We start from the raw sequence: 24,808 nt of genomic DNA on the forward strand, positions 1-24,808 counted from the left end.
CTCATGATACTCAGGCTAGAACAACTGAGTAAAAGAGCACTGTATAAACTAGAAAGAGCACCCCCTCCTCCAGCCCAAACCCCAACCTCTAGCCCCGGCCTGTAAAAAAGACCACATTAGTTGAAAAAACTACTCCAGGCATCTGCCAAATGAGGAACCTACATAACCAAGATAAGACATCTATGCTAGACCTCACCTACGGACCCCCACACTCTGAGGAGACAACTACTCTAGAGGTGGGCAAAAGGAGGAATGAACGTCACTCATTCAGAGTCTACAATTCCAGCCCTGACCTACAGGACACCCATCTGCTTAAGAGACCTAAAAGAAATTGATCCCACACAAAGGAGTAGCACACAGTGCTCGAAGGAGTCAATCAGTCCAGACATATCTAAGGAGCCCCACCACAGACTTGTTTGAAGAAGACCACCACATCACCTGCATGTAGCATAAGGAATCTATGAGTTAGAGGAAACCACTTACTTTGCATGTGGCACTGAGTTTCACATACCGCTCTTCAAATGTACCTCAGACTAGAGCTATTCCAGTGCTCTGACCTCCCACTGCTAAGCCAACAAAACTTAAACCGGACTTCAGCTTGGATCAGCACAAATATCTTCTGAACGACGCCCGGGACATCTTGTTTGGGGTCAAGGGCAACAAGTTTTTATGTTTACTTTGTCCTTGGGACAAGTAGGCCCAACCCCCTGCAGCACAAACCCTTTGGCTGCCTGTTTACAGAGAGTTGAACTCTCTGCAGTTGAGGTAATGTGTTTCCAAAAGATAATGCTGTTGGAACTTGTATTTATGGTTCATTATTTGAAAGCCTTCATTATTAGGGTGCGTGCTGTAAATAAATGTTTTAAGGTCACACTTCACTACTGACGTTGGTTCCAGTACAAAATAAAAAAACATGTACACACATGTTTGAAAAGTTTAGGCTAAGAGGCTAAGTATAATGCTCCCAGAATGCTCTCTGATTATATGCAAATGAAGTGTCATTTAGTAAAATGTGTTGATGCATGCTAGTATTTCCCAAAAATATTTCTAATGGAAAATCAGTGTAACCATTTTCAACACGATTATGGGAAGCATGAAAATAAACAAACACTGACAAAGCCAACTGATCTGACATATTTTTATAAGTCTTTTAGTTTCATCAATGCGTGTCTTGTTTTGACATGGCTTTTGTAACACTTTATTGTTGTGGGAGCTACCAGGCCCTCAACATTGTAACAAACATTGGCAAAACCCCCCCAAAAAGTTTTTGAACTCTAAAAGCACACGTTGCCACCAGCGGCATAACAAAGGCCCCGCAGCCGCCCTCCAGGGGGCCCCGTCAGCACAGCACCTGCCCTGAGTGCGTCTGGAGAGGGGGCTCCTCCATGTTCTTTGCAAAGGGGCACCCTCCAGTTTCGTTACATCACTGATTGCCACTGTAGTTCCTGACACTGAACAAAACTACTTTGTGTGGCAATATGCTCCTTGTGGAAGAGCAGAATGCGATCACTCAGAGTAAAGCCAGCCGAAAGAGAGAGAAATAGAAGTTTAATAAAAACAAAATGTCTTTGTTAACACCAGACCTAATTAGGGACCAAGTCCCACATGTAGGTAGCTTTTTGCATGTCGCAAACAGTGACTTTCGCTGTTTGCGACGTGCAAAAAGCATATTGCGATGCACAAACCCAGTTTTGCGATTCAGTAACCTGGTTACCGAATCACAAACCGGGTTTGCGACTCGCAATTAGTAAGGGGTGTTCCCTTCCTAATTGCAACTCGCAGTGCAATGTAGGATTGTTTTGTGACCGCAAAAGCGGGCTCAAACCAATCGCAGTTTGCACCCATTTCAAATGGGTGCTAACACTTTCGCAAAAGGGAAGGGATCCCCATGGGACCCCTTTCCCATTGTGAATGTCACTGTAAACATTTTTTCAGAGCAAGCAGTGGTCCTGTGGACCACTGCCTGCTCTGAAAAAATGAAACAAAAACGTTTCATTTTTCGTTTTTGTTATGCATCTCGTTTTCCTTTAAGGAAAACGGGCTGCATTACAAAAAAAACTGCTTTATTGAAAAGCAGTCACAGACATGGTGGTCTGCTGTCTCCAGCAGGCCACCATTCGTGAGGGGGTCGCAAATTGCGACCCCACCTCATGATTATTCATGATGTGGGCATTTGCGAAGCCCTTGCGAATCACAGATGGTGTCAAGGACACCATCCTACATTCGGATTTGCGACTCGCAATGTGCAGGTCACAAATCTGAACCTACCTACTTGTGGCCCCAAATTCTTAAAGAAAGTCATAAAAGTGCACCCATGGTATATGTCGTACCCCTATAAAATATTTGTGAACTGTATTTTAGCGTGGATAAATACGATGTGTAGATTTGCTCATGTGAAAATCTATTGAGCATTTGCAAGTTCATTTTCCCTCCAGCCACTTTCTTCCCAACCCTGGAAGAAGTTCTAATTCTGCCATTGTCAGGAGTAAATGTCCAACCTTTCTTATTATGGGAAAATATTAGAGAGAAGCTGGTAAAAATCTTTAAAACATGCAGGTTAGTAGGTTTGCAGACTCAAAGGCATTCCAGCCCTGGAACTATTGCTTACTGCTTCCTCCAGCCCCAGTATGCAGATCTGCAGAAAGGTGGCAAAATAAGGAAATTGCTACAGTAGGGATTGAAACTCCAAGTATTCAAGCCCTACTATGGTAGTAGCCCTGGCATAATCAGAGAGGCTATTAATTGCTGCCATAATTTGTCGCCACACTACATGGCACCAAAGGGACAAGTAGATCTTTTTACAGGACAAGTAGATTTGAGAAGCAACCTGTCCCCTGGACAAGTAGATATTTTAATAAATTCCACACCCCTGATTCCAACATAAGCATTTCCTTCCTCGCTAGCACACGTGTCCTTATTGCCTTGGCCTCGTCCATGTCCATATACATCACACTGAGAAGTGGGTCTGCAGTAGCAGAGGGTGGGTGAAAGGGTGCAGAAAGGTAGCAAGCAGGACTGAGTCATTTGTCAGACTCACCTTTTGGAGGAGCTCAATAAGGGGCTGGGCTCCCATCTCCTCGATCTTGGTCTCGTTCATACAGGCGAGGTAGTACCGCTGGGCCTTGCGCTCCGCCTCACTAGTCACATTCATGGTGGTGTTCTCTGAAATCACACAAGCCAGGAGTTACAACACTGCACTGCTGAGGCATGGGGGCAAGTGAGGGTGCGAGTCACAAGAAATCAGAAACATGGTGCTTCCACGCCTCCACTCACAGGGCTTGGCTGTGACTGAGGTCTGTGGTGAGGTGGGGAATGTTAAAAGTAGCTGAGGCAGGAAGAGAGGTCGTTGCTGCACAAAGGTAACAGATTCCGACAAGAGGTAAAGTGGTAGCCAACTCTCACCTGCCGCCAAGTGTTGCAAAAGAGCAGCAAAGTTGTCAGTAGATATTTCGGCAACAGACACCCTAATAAAGCAGGACGTGACCTTGGACAAGTGGAGGAGGAAAGCAAATAGGCGGTAAGGAAGTGAGAGAGGGAGTGGGAGAGAAAGAGGGAGAGAGGACAATAGTAAGACAAAGAAAGGAGAAGGAAGGAGAGATGGCAAAGAAAAAAGTGGAAGGCTAAAGAAAAACACAAGGAAAGGAATCCGTACAATTGCTAATTTGATCACACTGTATAAAAGGGACATAACCAGTGGTTCAAAGGGACAGGAACTGTCTGGTACCGAGTACCTGCACTTCTTTACTTTGTAAGGGAGAGTACCACCACTTCTCAACAGTGCTGCAATACATTTAATGGGAGAAGTACCAGCACTTCTCATGAGCAAACAGGTACTCTAAATAGTGAGTAACTACAGTTCTATATTTCCATTAATAGTAAAAATGAAAAATCCACACGTACAAATCTGCAAGCCAGAAATTACTAACAAAAACACACTCAAATTATCCCTTGAGATTTCATACTAGCCCACTCAAATTTGTGAAACCGAACTTTTAGGATATAACTGCAATGGCATTAACCTTACGGATTATATCTAGAGCCAGTGGCTTCTCACTATGCAATGTCATGACCATTTGTCCCCCTCCAACTCCACAGAAAAATCTGTGACCAGTCCAGCTATCAATTTTTGGCTACGTAGCCCTCAACGCATTTTGAGAACCAACGGACTGGAAGAGAGGAACCAAAATCATCTAAACTCGACCTAGGTTTTACACTTTAATTAGCCTATATGTTTTTGAGATACCGGCCCCTAAAAGAAGGTACCCTGCTAGAAATGGGGTTTCTGGTTGGCTAGGGTATGCACCTTAGCCGTGCAGAACCCACCATTCTAGTCAGAACAAGTAAGTTACACACCAAAGATAACCTGTGCTCAGCCCCGGTAGTTTGGCACAGAGCAATCAGGCTTATCCCCGGAGGTCATGTGTAAAGCGTTTGTGTCACTGGTGTGAGTATGTTGCACAAACGCTCCTCCATAGGGCTGCCTAGGGCCTACCTCAATGGTAGGTGACTTAGGTGTAGTAAAAAGTGAGTTTAGGCCTTGGAAAGTGAACGTGGCAGTAAACTGCACTTGCAGGTGCTGCAGTGGCAGGCCTCAGACAAGTTTGAAAGACTACTTCTGTGGGTTGCACAATCTGCACTGCAGGCCCACTGGTATAATTTAATTTACAGGCCCTGTGTATATAGTATACCACTTTACAAGGGACTTACAAGTAAATTAAATAAGTTAAACAGGTGTAAGCCAATTATACCAAGCTTTAGGGGAGAGAGCACACGCACATTAGCACGGATTAGCAGTCCTAAAGCCAACAAAAAGAGGTTCAGAATAATGGGAGAAGAAAGGCAAAATGTTTGTGGATAAGCCAGAAGAAAGGGACATTTCCAACATACCCTAAAATATCACATCTATCTAGTTCCTAAAATACCAGGGCTCAAGGTTACACTGATTGGGATTTTGTGTACTGTGTTCCTCACTGGACACCAGGTAGCCAGGACCCAACAGCTAGTACATGGTAAAACCCACAGACTCTGCATTGTGAAGTTCTAGGTGTCTGGTAGGTAAATTTATGGATTGTACACTTTGGGTGTGTCATACCTTTTATTCTTGCCTTACCTGTTTTTAGCAGGGCGGTACGAGGTTTGGGCAAGATTAGAGTTAGGTACCCAATGGCAACATCTGTATCCCATGTCCATCTTTATTGACACACTGTGAAGGTTTACCTCCGATAACATGTCAGGACCCAGGCAATACAGAAAATCCAAGCCCCGTTAGACATCATTAGTTATCAATACAGTGATATTAAAAAAAAAAAATTAAAAAAAAAAAAAAAGCTAGCACATCTGGGTATCATCTTTTTGAAGTATTTATCTTTAAAATAAGGAGTTTTCAATTTCTAAAATAAAGCACTGAGTAGATCTGGATTTTAATGACTGTTATTTACTGGGTCATACTGAACTAAAGTTACTGTACCATTCCACCACATGGAGCAAGTTTCGATCGTTCATCCTCGCTATCATGCCTGAAAAGGGTAACATGGATATCCAACTGGAGCCACCTCGTATTGTGGCCTTGGGACACAACTGGTAAACAGAACCATGCAGGATACCATCCTGGGCTCCAACAAAAAGTCTGACCGTGTCTTGCGGTTTTTTCCTATTCTTTTGCTTCATTTACTGTCTATTAGTTTGCAATTTAATGCGTCTTTTAGGTCACTTTTCACACTTCTGATAATGGCACTACAAATGGGATAAATTGCAATTTACCCGAACACAAGTGACTTTTTTTAAATAGATATTCAAACCAAGTGGGATACACCTTGCTTGTATGTAAAATGCATCGTATTGCAGATTTTGTTTAAAAAAATTAGAGTAAACATAAGTTATATATTAATGCCTTAACGTAATGCAACTTTAACAACTGAAATTTCTGTTTGTGTTATAGCCTTGAATAAGTGTAAAAGTGCTTTAGAGCAACAAAAAAGTCAAAAGACAACAATTAAACCAACTGGCTTCCTTTGAATTGTCTAGCAGGGTGCCCATCGTGTTTGTTTTCATCATGCTCCTAATTTCTGCTTTTACCAGATTTCTCGCTTTCTGATTCGTTAAACAGAAGAAGAAGTCAAACAGTAAATGAAACCAGATCGAACAGGTGGATACTTGACCCGGTCAGTTTGGAATAACTTGAGGCCTTCCAAACAAGAAGGGCAAGGACCAATTCAAAACAACCACTAATTTTCAAGAGGTCAGACTTGTCTCATGGCCAACTTGTTGAATGACGGCCACAGCCCTCTCCGTCATTCATAATGTGCAAGGCATTGTGCCAACCCTGCAAGAGTTGATTACTACATCTCTGCGTCACGCCAATTTTTTTGAAAGCAGAGTGGAGTCTTGTAATGACATCAGTTAACTTGGGGGCGGGGAGGGTTATACTAATACTTCTACTGAGAAATGTTAGCAGTCTCTCAGCAACGACTAAACTAAGTGAGCAATATAAAGTTTGGATTATTTTTCAAGGAGAACTCTCAAGTGTTTTTAAGGACGATTTAAGCATCTCTTTGGAAAGACTACCATAGTTGCCCTCAACACAACTATGCCACTTTCGTCCCAGCTCATTGGAATCTTCCAAGAACACCGAGTATTGTTGCCCTGCCTTACGCTTGAGTTATGCTTTGCTCTCTGGTTACACTACGCATGAGACCAGGATAACTTATGCACACACCTGAAAAAATGTGACGTACGATTGCTAGCACTGATTTGTGGCCAGCAAGTGTGGGGAATATATATAAAGATATAAGTACAGTTCTATTCGAGAAAACAAGGTGAGAGAAAGCTGCCTGTGCTGCACTTGTGGTGTGTATGCGAGTGAAGCTTGCACTGCTGCTGGTGCTAGATTTAGTCTGTGTGAGGGAGGCTGCCTCAGAGTAAATCCTCCACCTGACTGTGTATAGGAAGCAAGACGTTTTGCAGCCGCTGGCTGTGTGCGAGAGAAGAACCTGTTGACTTTGTTTCCCCAGTTATGTAAGAAAGAGATTCTTGCACCAAGTTTGCCTCTAATGCACCTGTGGATCTATTACTCCATAATCTACTTACACTGAGAAGCAGAAAAACATATCATAGACACAATGATAAATGCAAGAAGCGAGAACAGACAATTGGATGTAAAAAAATAACCACATGGGGAACTGAAAATTGAGGTGGGGCAGAACTGAAGGAAAACAGGTCTGTTCGTTGCTCCAGCAAAACAGGACATTTCTAAGTGAAGGAGGAGGTCCAAGTGCCCAGATCACCCCTATGCGCAGTGTTTTTCTCGCTCCCCCATATTCATCATTCCACATCTAGGCACACCTGGCACTCATTATGTCTGCATTATATACTGAGTTCAAGAGGTAAATTCCTCCACCTACCTCCTTGCACTGCCAAAGAGAAATATGAACCTCTGGCATCTTTTCTGCTAACATTTCAAGTTCCATGGGAAGTGTAGCAAAAGCGTTTTTAGGTGGGGGCATGGCCCTGGACTTCGGAAGGCAAGAAACCTGGCGGTTTAGACTCCAGGCTGCTTAAACATAAGCATGAAGAACCCCCTTCAAGATCTAGGTCCCACAGCATAGTCACGTCACGAGGATCCAAATTATCTTCCACATTTGCCCAGGACAGTGTGCCCTTCGCTTTAGAAGGCAGATTGCCATTTTGGAAAGGTACATCTGGTTGTACTCCTCCTGATGTGAGCTGCACAGAAATCTGTTGTACCTTGTTAGTTGGAACGGTCAGTCTTCTGTTCACAGTAATTGCCCCCCCCCCCCCCTCCTGAGTAAAACCCATTCGCCCCACTCTTTCAGTTTTGTTGTTAGTTCAATAATTACGTTTACATAGTCCTTCTTGAGTGGCAGTCTACACAATCTGCATTAGTCCAAACTGGTTTAACCTATAACTCTTGCCTCAGAAAAGAGAACATGCTATTTTTCCAGATGTGGGGAAGTGTTTAAACCATTAAATAAAGCAGGCACTCTTGTCTTTGGCGTCCCATCTTTACTACCAGAGAAGGATAAATACTTGCCTCGCTGACCTGCATTTGATAAGTCATTTGAAAACCGAGAAGGGATGCATGTCACTGTAGGAAAGGATAAGTATCCAAGAGTCAAATTTCTGGTGGATTCGTAACCTCCCTGCATACTGAGCTTAAGTCTGAGAAGCTTGCATGAAGTCCTGGTACTCGAATTTAAACAGTGGAGGACATCTTACTTCCTTGCTTTAAAAGCTGGCCATCCCAGCAGGACAGGAGTGGCCCCTCCACAAGAGCGGTGGAGCGTAGCCCTGCTAAAAAAAAAAAAAATGCACCCAAAAATGCTCCCAGAACGGATTAAAAAAAAAAATAAGGTTTATTTATTACCATTTTATTTTTCATCACCCAGTCCGGAACAGAGTATCAGAATGGGGCAGGGCCACTGCTGCTGAATTACTATTATTTCAATGGGTGGTTTTAGGAGAAATTGGTGCTTCCTGTCACTTCTATTTTAGAGTTATGACACTATGTATATTTCTTTTTCAGACGGTGCACTATACAAGGAAAAACACCCCAAATCCCTGCACATCAACAATCACTGATCGTTGATAACAGCTAATACATAATAAGGCACACGTCCCACCATTGTCCAATTTTACAATCTTCACAGTTTATTTCAGAATTCCTCTTCACTTCAAAATATCAGCTCTGCACATCAAAATGACAGCTTCAGTTCAAATTCCAGCCCAAAATAACAGCTTCAGTTCAGTTCCAGCTAACACATGTTTCATCTGGGAAATCACCCATTGACTTCATAAGGGCTGTCAGTTAGTTATTCCCTACACATTGAGTTGTCCAATTTCCGTTCTTATTTTGTCCTCAATCGCCCAATATATGACAGCTTCAGGGAGCTGTGCACTTTAGTTTAAAGTGGGCATGTCCCTTTGGCCGGTCATCTTGTGACAGCCAGTCTGACCTGCGCACTTTAAACTTCTCTAACCAAACTGTCTTAAGACAGCTGGGTTAGAAAAAGCATAGGTCTCCAGCGTTCTTGTGAGCATTGAGAGAGGCGGCGCCCAGCAATCCTAATGCTGCTTTCATGCTGGTTACCAGCAAGACAGCAGCGTCAGGATTTGTCAGTGATGTTTCCTGGTCCCCGTTGCCGCATTGGAGCCACAATAAGAGGACGCTGTGAGGAGAGAAAGACGCGTCACTGACAGGTAAGTGCCTTTTTCTTCTTTTTTTTAAATCATTATTATTGAACGCACCCCTCCACCCTAAGTACAAACCAGCTGCCACTGCAGCAGGAGCTGATCTGATCCCACAAAGACATGTACAAAGTTCACTCCGAGGAGCCATGAGAATGTTGCAAACCAGCCAGCTTGGAGAATATCAAAGAGGATGATCTGAGTGTTGGTCTACACCAACGGTACTCAAAGTACGGCCCGCGGGCCGCCAGCGGCCCCACGGACCTAGCTTGGCGGCCCGCGAGACGCACACCAAACGCCATATCATAATGGCAGCAGTATGTAAACATAGAAGAAGGCCGCGGGAGCATGCTCCCGCGGCCCTCCTCTATGTTTACATACGGCGGCCATTGTTTATGGCGTTGCCCTGACGATCCTGGAAGCCAAAGCCCCATAAAAGTCAGCTCTTGCAGCTAACTTTTACGGGGCTTTGGTCGTCTGCTTCCTGTCACCGGCTCCACGTCTGCTGCCCGCCTGCCTGCCTGCTGTTCCACATTTGTGACATCTTTACAGTGCTTTGAGTCAGGTAAGGCTCTTTGGTTATTTATTTATTTGTTTTTAATGTAGTGTGTGTTACTGGGGTAGGCGTGAGAGCAGATTGCGCTGTGTGTGTGTTACTGGGGTAGGGGTGAGAGCAGATGGCGCTGTGTGTGTGCGCGCGGTGTGTGTTACTGGGGTAGGGGTGAGAGCAGATGGCGCTGTGTGCAGATGGCGCAGTGTGTGTTACTGAGGTAGGGATGAGAGCAGATGGCGCTGTGTGTGTTACTGGGGTAGGGGTGAGAGCAGATGGCGCTGTGTGCAGATGGCGCTGTGTGTGTTACTGGGGAAGGGGTGGGAGCAGATGGCGCTGTAAGCAGATGGCGCAGTGTGTGTTAATGAGGTAGGGGTGAGAGCAGATGGCGCTGTGTGCAGATGGCGCTGTGTGTGTTAATGAGGTAGGGGTGAGAGCAGATGGCGCTGTGTGTGTTACTGGGGTAGGGGTGAGTGCTGATGGCGCTGTGTGCAGATGGCGCTGTGTGTGTTACTGGGGTAGGGGTGAGAGCAGATGGCGCTGTGTGTGTTACAATGTTTTGAAAAAGGGGGCGGGGTGGTTGTTCCCCCTCTAAGCCCCGCCCCCTCTAAGCCCCGCCCCCGCTGTCACTTCAATGCGGCCCTCGGCCGCAAACCATACTGCAATTTTGGCCCCCGAGAAAAAGTTTGTGAGTACCCATGGTCTACACGGTTACCTGCTTTTGGCTCGAAACACCCTCTGTTTATCTGCTTTCCAACCACAAACAACCATGGTGAATACACTCTTCATTCCCCAGACTCGGGCCAACCAAGAAACAATTCACTCCTATGCCCCCAGCACTGGGTCCATTTGTGTTGGCTGAGGAAGGGTTCCAGATCCTGAACCTTTTGAATCCCCCTTCCTAATACTCAAGCCTCAGATGAGGCCAGATGAATGCTCTGGCTGCTGGGCGGAAGGTGGGATGGGGGGAGAAAGAAGTGTTCTCATCACTGCTGTTTCAGATCTATGCCTCTAATAGTACTGTAATGTTGGAGGGGGGGGGGGGGGTTCAATTATTGGCTTGGTTGTCAAGTAGAAGAAGCACTACAGCAAAAGAGAAAGAGCACTCAACACCTATTCATTTAATCACCAATAATGTAATCTTCCTCGGCCAAAGAGCCAATCTACCCCTTTGGTTATATAAAAGTGGAATTTTTGATTCCAGACAGTGCAAGGGTTGGTTGAAACTCACAGGGGACACATGTTCACCTATATCCTACCATCTACATATTACATGTCACAGGCAGTGCCTCGGCCCCACAGACCTTGCAATTGGTTACAACCCAGCCCTACCATCCTTGGTTAAAGTCAACCATTTACCTGGTTTAGGTTTTATGTAATTCATTAATTAGTCATGCTGACGTACACAACATATTCGTAATAAAATAGAGGGGTGAAGGGGTTCTGCAAAGCAATGGTAGGAGTAAGGTTAAGAGGAGGCACTTGTGGGAACAGAGTTCTTCACAGTGTTCCTGAGCTGACATTTCGGGAAGCTGTCCAAGTGCCTGCTCCAGTTCTTCCCAGTCAGGAAATTAGATGAATGAGACACCACCTTGAGCCAATACCCCATCCAGATAGATGCTGGCTTTTTTCCAGCTGTGAAAAGGGCTTCCTGTTTGTGTACGCAACCCAAGGCGCCTGTGTTCTGGGCATTCATGGCATGAGCCAGGTGATGACTAGGCAAGTAGTAAAATCCTGGTTGAATGAACACTTTGCATCAAATTGATCAATTAAGAACTCATTGAATTTGATGCCCTGTGATTACTTGTGTTGGCAGCAGTGCCAGCCTGGCTGTCTGAGAACAGCCCGGCACCGGGCTTGGAAGCACGTAGATCAGCGTCTCTGTACGGGTTTCCATAGAGCAGTGAAGTATCCTTTAGTCACTTTATTAAATACTTTGTCTCCACCAACGGTTGGCGATTGTCCAGGTGCACAGGTTCTTTTAACCCACTCAATGGATGAATGAAGTGGATTTGAAGAGGACGTATGAAGGAGCTGCAGAGTGCACCATGGACCTCTTGACCTGGAGGAGCGTGCACTCCGGTAGAACTTCATTTTAGCTGAAAACCCTATTTCAATGAAGATGCGGTGGCTCTGGAAAGGCCATGGCAGATTGCCTTACAAGCCGGTGTTTCTTAAATGCCTAAAAATGTGCAGAGGAGCCAGCAGTCTTTGAATTAGGCCCATACATCGAAACCTTCCTTGAGCAGGACACGTCTGTTAGAACTCAGCCTTAAAACCTCTGGACTCTGTGGAATTCCATCGTTCTCCAACCAATACCTCTAGAGTTCACGTCCAACCCTGCACAGCTAAAGGTCATGTTCTGCCCTGTGCGAGCTAGGATTAATGAACCGACATTGGAAAGTTGCTGGATGTTAAGCGATGCTCCGCTGCACGTTATAGGAGAATGTCTCATAGGGGTTTTAACCTGCGTGGAGTGTAATAAAGGGGCAATGTGTTTGGACACAACGAGAGACAATTAAGTGAAGTGCAAAGTTTTGCACACACTAAAATCTTGAGGAGCACTACAGAAGAGGTGCCCACAAAGGTAACCTGGCGCAGACAATGGCTGTTGCAGTGTTCATCTACCTTCTGGTATTCAATTATGATAACATTCTGCAGACACCAAAAGGCATGTTTGGATGACTTGGTTGTTTTATCCACGTTTACCTCACTTGTTAATCCGTACCTGAATATATGTGTGTGTGTGTGTGTGTGTGTGGTGGGGAGGGGTTTAGGATTTAAGAATCTAACCTAGAGTGGTGTGCTAGAGCAGAAAATCTGAGACAATATATGACCGTGTAAGTTATTATGGCCCAACTGCAGCAGACCGAGAAAGGACACACCAAGCTCTCCTGGTTGAACAAAAGCTTACTGTGAGACGAGATTCCTTCAGTAAGCATTGTACCACCATAACAACCACTCAACCTGCAGGCATAGCTTTTTGTGAAATTGTCTCCCCTATGCTGGTACAATGGAACACAGTGTTGATGCAATGCTAAATTACAAATTTGTTTTTCTTGACAAATGAAATATAAAATTTGCTTCTAAAAGAAGCTAAACTTGTAGACTGAGAACCGAGGGTGTAAAAAAGGTGGTTTACCCGGAAAGTCTAAAGGGGCGAGGTTAGAAAGGTTAATTTTTGCAGGTTAAATGCTATGAGACTCGGACAACAAAACACGAAAGGGGAGAACTAGGAGGGGTCAGGGGAAACGGGATATTCTACTAAAGGTAGCACGATACGAGCTCGGGGGTTCTAAGTGAAATGAACATGACAAATATAGTAAATATATGAACGCCCTTCATTAGAAGTGTTGTGTTTGTGAAAGGTGCAAAGTAAAAAATAAATAAATAAAAATGACTAGCAAAGGTAAATAATGAAAGGGGGAGTGAAGCAGGAGCCCGTGGATGCTCCTGGCCTCAAGGAGCCATTAGTAAGCCATAGCTATCTATTATTAAGAACATGGGGGATAAGGAACAATAAAAAAAAAATAGCTCTTGGTAAAACACATTGGTTTGACCTTTACATCATACAAACGTCGAACTTATTGGTTTTGCCTGTGCTTATTTGTGCACGGAGGAGCAAACAGACAGACAAAATCGTTGTAAAAATATCTGCCGAGGAATACAAGGGTTGCTGCGTTCTTTTATGTAGCATTATTTTTACAGATAAGTCCTGGTCCACCTGTGTTAACGACTAAATTATAATTATAGTGGCCATCTAGCAACGGTACAGTAATAACAGGGAACATATAACGCTGTCACAAGATGGCTGTCCTGTTTTTAATCAGAGGGTGAGCGGTGTCAGCAGCAAGCCCCATCACAAGAAAAGGATGCTACAGAGAAATATAGCAACCATTTTATCTGCAGCGCCCATTTTTCAGATTCTTCTGTCAACGCTCGCGCTCCAGTATTGTAATGGAGTGACTTCTACTGTATTTTACTGTATGCCACAACCAAACATCCCGTAACAAGAACAGTGAGACTTGAAAATATTCCTCTGGGTTGATCCGATATTAGATTGGTAAGGTCTCTAGCTAATGGCTGTAGAATCTAGAGCAAAGGAAGTCGAAGGCTAAGGGGCTTTGATCAGTCTCTGTCAAAGTATACAAAACGCTGGTCATGAATGTCTCAAGCACCATAAAGGTCAAACCTAATAACGTATCCAGTAAGCTAAGGGTGAGGAGTAAGGTGGCCTTCCCACATAAATAAAAGGGAAATTTAGAAAGAAATTGAATTCTAAAAATAACTGAAATTAATGCAAAAATCAATAAATCTGCAACTTCACAATTAAATATCCCATATTAATAATTCATACCGGATCTCAAAGCAAAAAGTATATGTGAAGTTAAAACTACAAAGCAAACGTCAACTCGAGAATAAGGGCTTTCATAAGACAACTTTAATTGGACGTTACCGAGACATTTGTATTAGTGTTTTTCTGTTTTAGTCATTGATGTCCTCTTCGGACAGCAGCAAACTAGAGCCAGATTCCTCAGCTTTGCAGACTGACATTGTCTGGTACCTGCTTAGAGATTTTAGCGCTCTGAAGCTGGGTCCAATTGCTAGTCCGATATGCCCAAGACGAAAAGGTGCCCCAACACCTTCCCGAACCAAGAACATCATGAACAGGGGCAGGCATGAGCCGAGTGAAATAAGATTAGAAGGGGAGTTCCCTTCCACATTCCCCTTCAGAGACCCAAACTTTCTGCCAGTGACCATTGATTAGCCAATATGCAGCACATATCTAACTGCTCGCATACTCAGCAACATGTTCCAATTATCCCACACCCTGCTACTGCCCTCCATTAAAGGCGAACACTCACCCAGAAGGTGTTTCATAATGGCCTGGTTGCGCTCCCAGAGGTCGTTGAAGGTCCCCCATCGTGAATGGCCATCGGGCACTGGGTTTGCTTTGATCCACCCTCCACACGCGTAACTGAAGAAGTCCTGGCAGGGATCCACGGTCCGATCCAGAGAGCGCAAGATGGAACTGGTGACTGAGATGCACGCTTCGGACAAGCATACACGGGACTCTGGCATGGAAAAACAGAAAGGAGAGCAGTGAAGGTAGGCAGAGGGAGAAGCATGGCATACCCTGCCCTCAGCAGATGGTAAAAACAAACTTAGAAGCAAATTTATGAACAAAGTACTTCAGTCCACCTTTCCTGTAAGAAGGTCTGGAAATCACTTGTAAATTTCCATTGCAGTTATTCCTTTGGTGGTTCAGTGCTTACCATTGGCTACAGATTTAGCCAACAAATCGACAGCAATGAGATTCTGCTTGCACACTTGCATGTGCTAGCCTGATATGCTATATCAAAGCATTTATGTAATTCAAACAGTTTTAACTCCCATCTTATTTATTAGTTAAGCATATCTGTCCCAATCGTCTGGTCAAATGAATGTTCTGAGATTAGGTAAACTAAAGGAGGGATCAGTTAAAGGTTACATACTATGGATAGGGCCCTCTGAGAACCCCCCTGGTTGTGAGAGAAGTCACTGATTAAACAAAGAAAATCACTCACTTAAGCTTTAGGAGATGGTACAGAGGTAGGAAACCGCAAGAGCAGAGTGCCAAGATGCTTTAATAGAAGAAAGCATTTTCTTCTTGTGCAGTAATGAGTAAAATACCATATACCTGGCTTAATGGCAGACCTTTTTGAACTAAATGTGAATGTCCCTTGTATATAGAACAAATCGTCAGAGCAGCAAATCCAACCGCCAAAGCATATATTATTAGGATTCAAAACCAGAACATCTCTAGACCAGACAAAAAAAATCATGTACTACCATTCTTAGTATGACCTCTCAAGAAACTTTTGAGACCCAGCAACCTAGACTCCAGTGGAAAATAACCAAAAGTGTCGAAATAATAGATCTAAAACACAAGAACTTAAAAATTCGATTATGCTGTTAGTCCAAGTTCAATTGTTTTTAATGTGATGGGAGGTATAAATCTGAAGATGTAAATGTTAGAATGTGTGGAGTGAGGGTACAGGGGCTAGGAATTTCTGAATGAATTATAATATATATTTGTCTGTCCAATACTAAAAAGTATGGAAAATGTTACTTACCCAGCAGACATCTGTTCGTGGCACGTAGTGTTGTAGATTCACATGCTTTGCATAAGTTCGCCATCCAGTGTTGGGCTCGGAGTGTTACAAGTTGTTTTTCTTCTTAGAAGAAGGTTTTCAAGTTACGGGAATCAAGTGGCTCCTCCACTCAGTAATATTTCACATGGGCATCGAGTCCTTTGTTAGATTGTTTCCCAGCAGGAGGGTGAAGTAAAGAGTGTATACATGTATATGTAGATATATAGTAAAGAAAGGAGATGTCCATGCAATGTATGGAAAATGTCACTTACCCAGGGTACATCTGTTCGTGGCATGTTGCACTGCAGATTCACATGCTGTGCACTGTAACTGCTTACCTAGGGTACATCTGTTCGTGGCATGTTGCACTGCAGATTCACATGCTGTGCACTATAACTGCCATCTAGTGTTGGGCTCGGAGTGTTACTAGTTGTTTTTCTTCGAAGAAGTCTTTTTGAGTCACAGGACCGAGTGACTCCTCCCTTTCGGCTCCATTGCGCATGGGCATCGACTCCATTCTAGATTGTTTTCCCCGCAGAGGGTGAGGTAGGAGTGGTAGAATGAGGATATTAACGATGTCCATGCAATAAAATAGGTATGTATGTACATAGTTTGTGTTAAAGGAATGTTTGTTTACATATATACAATTTTAATGAAATCAACGGCTACAGGCTCACGGGGAGGGCGCATGTGAATCTGCAGCGCAACATGCCACGAACAGATGTACACTGGGTAAGTGACATTTTCCGTTCGATGGCATGTGTAGCTGCAGATACACATGCTGTGCATAGACTACAAAGCAGTAATCCTCCCCAAAGCGGTGGTCAGCCTGTAGGAGTTGAAGTCGGTTGAAATATTGTTCTTAGTACAGCCTGTCCTACTGTGGCTTGTGTTGCTAACACATCTACACAGTAATGTTTGGTAAACGTATGAGGTGTAGACCAAGTGGCTGACTTACAAATCTCTGTCATAGGTATGTTACCTAGAAAGGCCATTGCTGCTCCTTTCTTTCTAGTGGAGTGAGCCTTTGGTGTAACGGGTAACTCTTTTAGCTTTAAGGTAACAGGTTTGTATGCATTTGACTATCCATCTGGCAATGCTCTGTTTGGATATAGGGTTACCAGCATGGGGCTTTTGAAAAGCAACGAACAATTGTTTAGTTTTCCGAAAAGATTTTGTCCTGTCTATGTAATACATTAGTGCTCTCTTTATGTCTAATGTATGCAGTGCTCTTTCTGCTACCGAGTCTGGTTGTGGAAAGAAGACGGAGTTCTACAGTTTGGTTTAGATGAAATGGTGAAATTACTTTTGGCAGAAATTTTGGATTTGTGCATAGAACCACTTTATGTTTGTGTACTTGTATGAAGGGTTCTTTCATAGTGGACTCCTGTATTTCGCTAACTCTCCGTAGTGAAGTGATGGCTATTAGAAATGCTACTTTCCAAGTCAAGAATTGGATTTGGCAAGAATGCATGGGTTCAAAAGGTGAGCCCATGAGTCGTGTAAGTACAATATTAAGATTCCACGAGGGTACTGGTCTCTGTATGTTTAATCTGCAGGTAAGCAGAGATTGCAGGGAGATGAATTTTAACAGACGAAAAAGCGAGATTTGCTTTTTGTAGGTGTAGTAAGTAACTTACAATGTTTTGTATGGAAGCATCTAATGGTGTGATTTGGTTTGCTCGACAGTAGGAAACAAACCTTTTCCATTTATTAGCATAACAATGCCTTGTTTTCGGTTTTCTTGCTTGTTTAATGACTTCCATACACTCATTTGAAAGGTTTAGGTAGCCAAATTCGAAGACTTCAGGAGCCAGATTGCTAGGTTGAGCGATGCTGGATTGGTGTGTCTGATCTGTTGTTTGTGTTGTGTTAACAGGTCTGGTCTGTTTGGGAGTTTGTTGTTGAGTACTACTGAGAAGTCCAACAGTGTGGTGCACCACGGTTGGCGAGCCCACGTTGGTGGTATGAGTATTAGTTTGAGTTTGTTTTGACTCAGTTTGTTGACTAGGAAAGGAATGAGCGGGAGAGGGGGAAAAGCGTAAGCAAATATCCCGGACCAATTGATCCATAGAGCATTGCCTGTGGACTGATGGTGTGGGTACCTGGACGTGAAGTTTTGGCATTTTGCGTTTTGTTGCAAACAGATCTATGTCTGGTGTCCCCCAGCGGTAGAAGTAGTCCTATAGAATCTGGGAATGTATTTCCCACTCGTGAGTTTGCTAGTGATCCCGACTGAGATTGTTGGCTATCTGATTGTGAATGCCTGGTATATATTGCGCTATCAGACGAATGTTGTTGTGAATTGCCCAATGCCAAATCTTTTGTGCTAGGAGGCATAGCTGTGACAAGTGTGTCCCCCCCGTTTGTTTAGATAGTACATTGTTGTCATATTGTCTGTTTTGACAAGAATGTGTTTGTGGACTAGAATGGGTTGAAAAGCTTTTAGTGCTAGGGAGACCGCTAGTAGTTCTAAGTGATTTATGTGTAGTTGTTTTTGTTGATTGTTGAGGTGTGCTCCCCACTCAATCATGAAAGCGTCTGTTGTAATAATGGCGTGAGGCACTGGGTCTTGGAATGGCCGCCCTTTATTTAAATTTACAGGGTTCCACAATTGAAGCGAAGAGTGTGTTTGGCGGTCTATCAACACTATATCCTGAAGTTGACCCTGTGCCTGTGTCCATTGTTTTGCTAGGCACTGTTGTAAGGGCCGCATGCGTAGCCGTGCGTTTGGGACAATTGCGATGCATGAGGACATCATGCCTACTAGTTTCATGACAAACCTGACTGTGTACTGGTGGTTTGGTTGTATGCTTGACACTATAGTTTGAAACGACTGAACTCTTTGTGGGCTTGAAGTGGCAATTGCTCTTTGAGTGTTGTGTGGCTCCCAAGTATTGTTTCATTTGGGATGGTTGCAAGCGGGATTTTTGGTAATTTATAGAAAACCCTAGTTTGTGTAGGGTATCTGTTACATATTGCGTGTGACTGACACCAGTGTTGAGTGTTGGCTTTTATTAGCCAATCGTCGTGATATGGGAATACGTGCATGTGATGTCTCCTTATATGAGCTGCTACTACAGTGAGACATTTTGTAAATACTCTGGGCGCTGTTATCCCGAAGGGCAATACTTTGAATTGGTAATGTTTGCCCTGTATGACTAATCTGAGGTATTTCCTGTGAGATGGATGGATGGGTATGTGGAAATACGCATCTTTTAAATCCAGTGTTGCCATGTTTTCTCCCTGTTTTAGCAAGGGAACTACATCTTGTAGTGTGACCAAGTGGAAATGTTCTGATTTGATGAAGAGGTTTAATGTCCAGAGATCTAAAATTGGTCTTAGCGTTTTGTCTTTTTTGGGAGTAAGGAAATTTAGGGAGTAAACTCCTGTTCCATTTTGATGGTGAGGTACTAGTTCTATGGCTTGTTTTGTTAATAGTGCTTGTACCTCTATTTGTAGCAGGTCCAGATGTTGTGCCGACAAATTGTGCGTTCTTGGGGGAACATCTGGAGGGAAATGTGTGAACTCTATGCAGTAACCGTTTTGGATAATTTATAGAACCCATGTGTCCGTGGTTGTGTCTGACCAATGTTTGTGGTATTTTGTTAATCTTTCCCCTACTGGTGATGTGTGTTGGGGAAGTGTGGCATTGAAGTCACTGTTTGTTACCGGGGGTCTGCTTGGTAGGCTGAAATTTTCCCCTTGCTCTTGGGAATTGTCCCCTGAATGAACCACAAATACTCTGGTATTGTGACTGGCAGTTGGGTTTTGTTTGAGAGGTGGATGCCTCAGAGTTGCTGTCTAAACCCTCCCCGAAATTCTGGCTTCCTAAATGTCCCCCTATACTGGGAAGAGTAGAGCGTGCCCATGGCTTTGGCCGTGTGTGTCCTTCATTTTTTAGGGTCGAGCCTGCGTTGCATGCGCTCGCGCATGCGTATTACAGCGTGACGCTTTAGTTATTAGAAAAGGGCTCGGAGCCCTGTCGACATCACGTCAGTGTTTTTTATTGGTTCGTGGGCTTGCCTATTAAAATCTGCTTGCTTTCATTAGTCGAAGGCATGCACACATCATGCCTTTTCCGGTGGCTAGCCCTCCTTGAGTGCATCGACCAAGTACAGAAAACATGCGAGGCTCGCTGTTTTCTGTCCGGCCCGTGGACTACTTTTTCTCCATTTTACTAGCGCAATTTCGCTTGGCAGAAGTCTAGCGCTTTACACAGTTAAATGCACTTTCGGTTACGTACATAAATACACTTTTGCCGACAGGTGAAAAGTCGGGTTAGGAGTTTACAACGCTATCCGCTCTAACATGAGCAAACACCAGACCTGTTGCATTGGAACAGCATGTTTAACACCGCTTGCTGCATTTCAGGTTTGAAACCTTAACTTTGTAGCGATGCATGCCTCCTGATGGTGACTGCTGTGTTTACAGTTATTGCTGCGGTATCGGCAGAGTCCAGTGCCGAACAGATCCGGTTGTTGGAGATGGCTTGTCCTTCCTCAACCACCTGTTGAGCCAGTTTTTATATTCTTTTGGTAGATGCTGAATGATATCATGCATTTCATCCCAATGGGCTCGGTCGTAACGGGCGAGGAGGGCCTGTGAATTGGCGATACGCCATTGGTTGGCAGCTTGCGACGTCACTCTCTTCCCTGCTGCGTTGAATTTGCGGCTTTCTTGATCAAGAGGTGGTGCATCTCCTGATGATTGCGAGTTTGCCCGCTTACTTGCGGCTCCCACTACTACAGAGTCCGGAGGGAGCTGCTGTGTAATGAACACAGGGTCCGATGGGGGTGGTTTATATTTTTTCTCCACCCTCGGTGTGATGGCCCTTCCCTTGACCGGCTCTTGAAAGACTTGTTGTGCATGCTTAAGTATGCCTGGTAGCATAGGCAGGCTTTGATATGACGCATGCGTGGACGCCAGTGTATTGAAAAGAAAATCATCCTCCAATGGTTCTGAGTGCATAGTGACATTATGGAATGTCGCAGCCCTGGCTAGTACTTGTGTACAGGAGGTGCTATCCTCTGGAGGAGATGGCTTTGAGGGGTAGCACTCAGGACTGTTGTCTGAAACTGGTGGGTCGTAGAGGTCCCAGGGATCTGCATCGTACTGTGTCTGCACAGTATGTCTGGGTGACTGTGCAGTTAGGGTGCAAAATGGTGACCTTGTCCTTTGTGGCGAATGTGGTGGCGATATTTCTGGTGAGAAATGTTGAGTTGGTGACCTTTCTCTAGCCACCTTTGCTCTTGGCTGATCAGTTTCAGTCTCTGTGTGGAAAGCCAATTTCCTTTTAAATTCTAGAGGGATAGTCTGAATTTTTCCAGTATCCTTCTGGACCTGTAATCTTGGTTGACTTTGATCAAACTCCTCCACATCCAGCTCCTGCTCAAACCTGTGCCTCTCTAAGTTGTTTGGAGAGCCCGTATTCTTCTATATAAGAAGTATTTTTCGGCTCCGAAGCCGGCTTCCTCGGCACCAAAATACCCATGGTCACGGTTGGTCTCGGGTCCGAAAGGCTCTTTCGAGGCTTATTGGTTTCGACCAGTCAATGTCGACTTTATTCGGCGCCGGTTTCTCGACTCGAGTCGGAAGACCTCGGCACGATCTTGGGCTTTTTCGGTGTTGAAGATGTTACATGGTCACTGCTTTTCTTGTGGGTCGAGCCAGGGCCTTCAGGCAGTGGCGTCCCCAAGGCCTTCTGTTTTTTCGACTGACTGAGGTTGGGTCGGGGCAGGCGTACTCACTTTTTGGCCCGTGGTAGGTCTCCGTTGGAATCGTCTGATTCCGATCCCTGCATAGAGATAGCCATCTCTTCCTCTTCGATGTTGAGGTGTTGTGTCGATTTCGATGCCATCTGTAAGCGCCTTGCCCGCTAATCTCTCAAGGTCTTTTTCGACCGAAAAGCCTTGCAAGCCTCACAGGTATCCTCCCTGTGCTCCGGTGACAGACACAGATTACAGACCTGATGCTGGTCTGTATAAGGATACCTGGCGTGGCATGTCGGACAGAAACAGAAGGGGGTCCGGTCCATGAGGCTTTGACGACGGGTGTGGTCGGGCCGACCAGGCCTCGGCTGGGTGCGGAAGCCCCCGAAGCGGTTGTCTCGTCGGTGCCGATGTATCTATAGGAAACCGGTCCCGAATGCAACAATATCGACAGATTTTCGATGATTTTTAAACTTTCCCGATTCGAATCACGGAGCGAAGAGGAACACGTCCGAACCCGATGGCGGAAAGAAAACAATCTAAGATGGAGTCGAAGCCCATGCGCAATGGAGCCGAAAGGGAGGAGTCACTAGGTCCCGTGACTCAAAAAGACTTCTTCGAAGAAAAACAACTTGTAACACTCCGAGCCCAACACTAGATGACAGGAACAGTGCACAGCATGTGTATCTGCAGCTACACATGCCATCGAGCATACATATTTACCATATAATGTACTACAACGGCTACACGCTCCCGGGGAGGACGCATGTGGATCTACAGCACTACATGCCACGAACAGATGTCTACTGGGTAAGTAACATTTTCCGTTCAGTGGCATGTGTAGCTGTAGATACACATGCTTTGCATAGCCTGTAAAGCAGTCCCCTCCTAAAATTAGTGGTGGTTAGCCTGTAGGAGATGGAGTAGTTTGAAATAGTGTTCTAAGCACTGCTGTCCAACGTTTGCTTGTTGGCGAGATAACACATCCACACAGTAGCGTTTAGTAAATGTGTGTGATGTAGACCATGTGGCAGCTTTACATATGTCTGCCATTGGTATATCCCCTAAGAATGCCATTAAAGCTTCCTTTTTCGAAGTGGGATGTGCATTAGGAGTTATTGGTAACTGTCTTAGCTTTAAGATAGCAAGTCTCAGTACACTTCACTATCCATCTGGCTAATCCTTGTTCTGAAATAGGATTACCTTTGAGAATACTGGCAATTCCACTGACTGATTGATATGAAAAGGTGAAGCCACCTTTGGTAGGAATTTTGGATTTGTTTTAAGAACTAATTTGTCTTTATGGATTTGAAAGAAATGTTCTTCTAAAGTGAATGCTTGAATTTCGCTAACTCATCTTGAAGTGATTGCGATCAAGAAAGCAACTTTCCATGACAAACTGTAGAGTACAAGAAAGCATGGGTTCAAATGGTGGCCCCATACGTCTTGATAGTACAATATTAAGATTCCAGACAAGGGCTGGATGACCTCTTGGTGGACTAACCCTTTTAAGACCTTCCATAAAGGCCTTTATAATAGGAATTCTGTACAAGGAAATATGTGGTCTCTTTTGAAGGTAAGCAGCTATAGCTGTTGAATGAATCCTAAAAGATGAATATGCCAGATTTGCTTTTTGTAAGTGTAGCAAATAGCAAACAATATTTTGTACTGAAGCTTTAAGTGGATCAATATTTTTGGGCTGACAATAGTAGACAAAACATTTCTATTTAGCTGCATAACATTGTTTAGTTGTGGGCTTGCATGCTTCTTTTAGAATATCCATACACTAAGCTGGATGTTGTAAATAGTCAAACTCTAAGACTTCAGGAGCCAAATAGCCAGGTTGGGGGTTCTGGGATTTGATTGTCTGATTTGGCCTTTTCTATGGGTTAACAATTCTGGTCTATTTGGCAGCTTGTGATGCGGTACTACAGACAGGTCCAATAGTATTGTGTACCAATGTTGACATGCCCGTGTGGGAGCTATGAGTATCATACTGAGTGAGATTTGTTTCATCTTTTTTGTTCAGAGATGGAATTAGTGGGAGAGGTGGAAAAGCGTAAGCAAATTTCCCTAACCAGTTCATCCAGAGAGCATTGTCCTTAGATTGAGGGTGTGGGTACCTGGATGCGAAGCTTGGGCATTTTGCATTTTCTTTTGTGGCAAAAGGGTTCATGTCTGGGGTCCCCCACATTTGGAAGTATTGTTGAATCACTTGTGGGTGAATTTCCCATTTGTGGACTTGTTGCTACCTCCTGCTTAAGAGGTCCGCTAGTTGATTGTGTATCCCTGGAAGATACTCTGCTAGTAATTGAATGTGATTGTGAATTGCCCAGTTCCAAATGGTCCGTGCTAAAAGGGACAATTGAGATGAGTGTTCCCCCACATATTTTTGCAGATAATACATTGTGGTCATATTGTCTGTCTGCATTAAAACTACATTGTGTGTGATTTGTGTCTGAAACGTTTTGAGTGCTAAGAACACTGCTAGTAATTCCAAATACTGTAGTTTATGTGGTAAGTCTGTTGAATTGAATCCCATTCACCCTTTATAGTGAGGTTGTTAAGATGAGCTCCCCAATCTATCAGTGATGCATCTGTTGTGACTGTTCTGAGGCAGAGGGTCCTGAAAGGGCCGCCCCTTTGATAGGTTGGTGGAATTCCACCAGAGCAGAGAGTGGTAAGTTTGGCGGTCCAACAACACTAAATCCTGAATTTGACCCTGTGCCGGAGACCATTGTTCAGAAAGACTCTGCTGTAGTGGTCGCATCTGCAGTCTTGCATTGAGGACTATGGCTATGCATGAAGCCATCATTCCCTTATAGTTTCATTATTACTAGCTTTACTGGATAAGTGTAGTTGTATTGTAGTTGAGATATGAGATTGTGAAATGCTTGGAATCTTACTGGGTTTGGATATGCTAATCCTGATTGAGTGTTCAGAATTGTTCCCAGATACGCTTGAATCTGATGGTTGCAGATGAGATTTGTGGTAATTGATTGTGAATCCTAGATTGTGTAGGATGTCTATGCCATATTGAGTATGTTGTTGACAAGTTTGAATTGTACCAGCTTTTATGAGCCAGTTGTCTAGATATGGGAAGACATGTATGTGTTGTCTCCTGACAAATGCTGCAATGACTGCTAGCATTTGGTGAACACCCTTAGTGCTGTGGTTACCCTGAATGGTAGCACTTTAAATTGGTAGTG

General features: G+C 44.2%; 1 protein-coding gene across 2 annotated transcripts in view; it reads right to left on the reverse strand.

Annotated features, from left to right (window-relative positions):
- ECE1 (endothelin converting enzyme 1) overlaps positions 1-24,808 on the reverse strand; it is a 355,802-nt gene that overhangs the window by 150,161 nt on the left and 180,833 nt on the right. For both annotated transcript variants that reach the window (XM_069240079.1, XM_069240078.1), the window contains 2 exons: positions 14,620-14,829; positions 3,038-3,162 (listed from right to left, as the gene is read on the reverse strand). In XM_069240079.1, the coding sequence (XP_069096180.1) occupies positions 3,038-3,162; positions 14,620-14,829 (335 nt within the window). The remainder of the gene's footprint in view (positions 1-3,037; positions 3,163-14,619; positions 14,830-24,808) is intronic.

Source organism: Pleurodeles waltl, chromosome 6, assembly GCF_031143425.1.
Source record: "Pleurodeles waltl isolate 20211129_DDA chromosome 6, aPleWal1.hap1.20221129, whole genome shotgun sequence".
Taxonomy (NCBI): Eukaryota; Metazoa; Chordata; class Amphibia; order Caudata; family Salamandridae; genus Pleurodeles; species Pleurodeles waltl.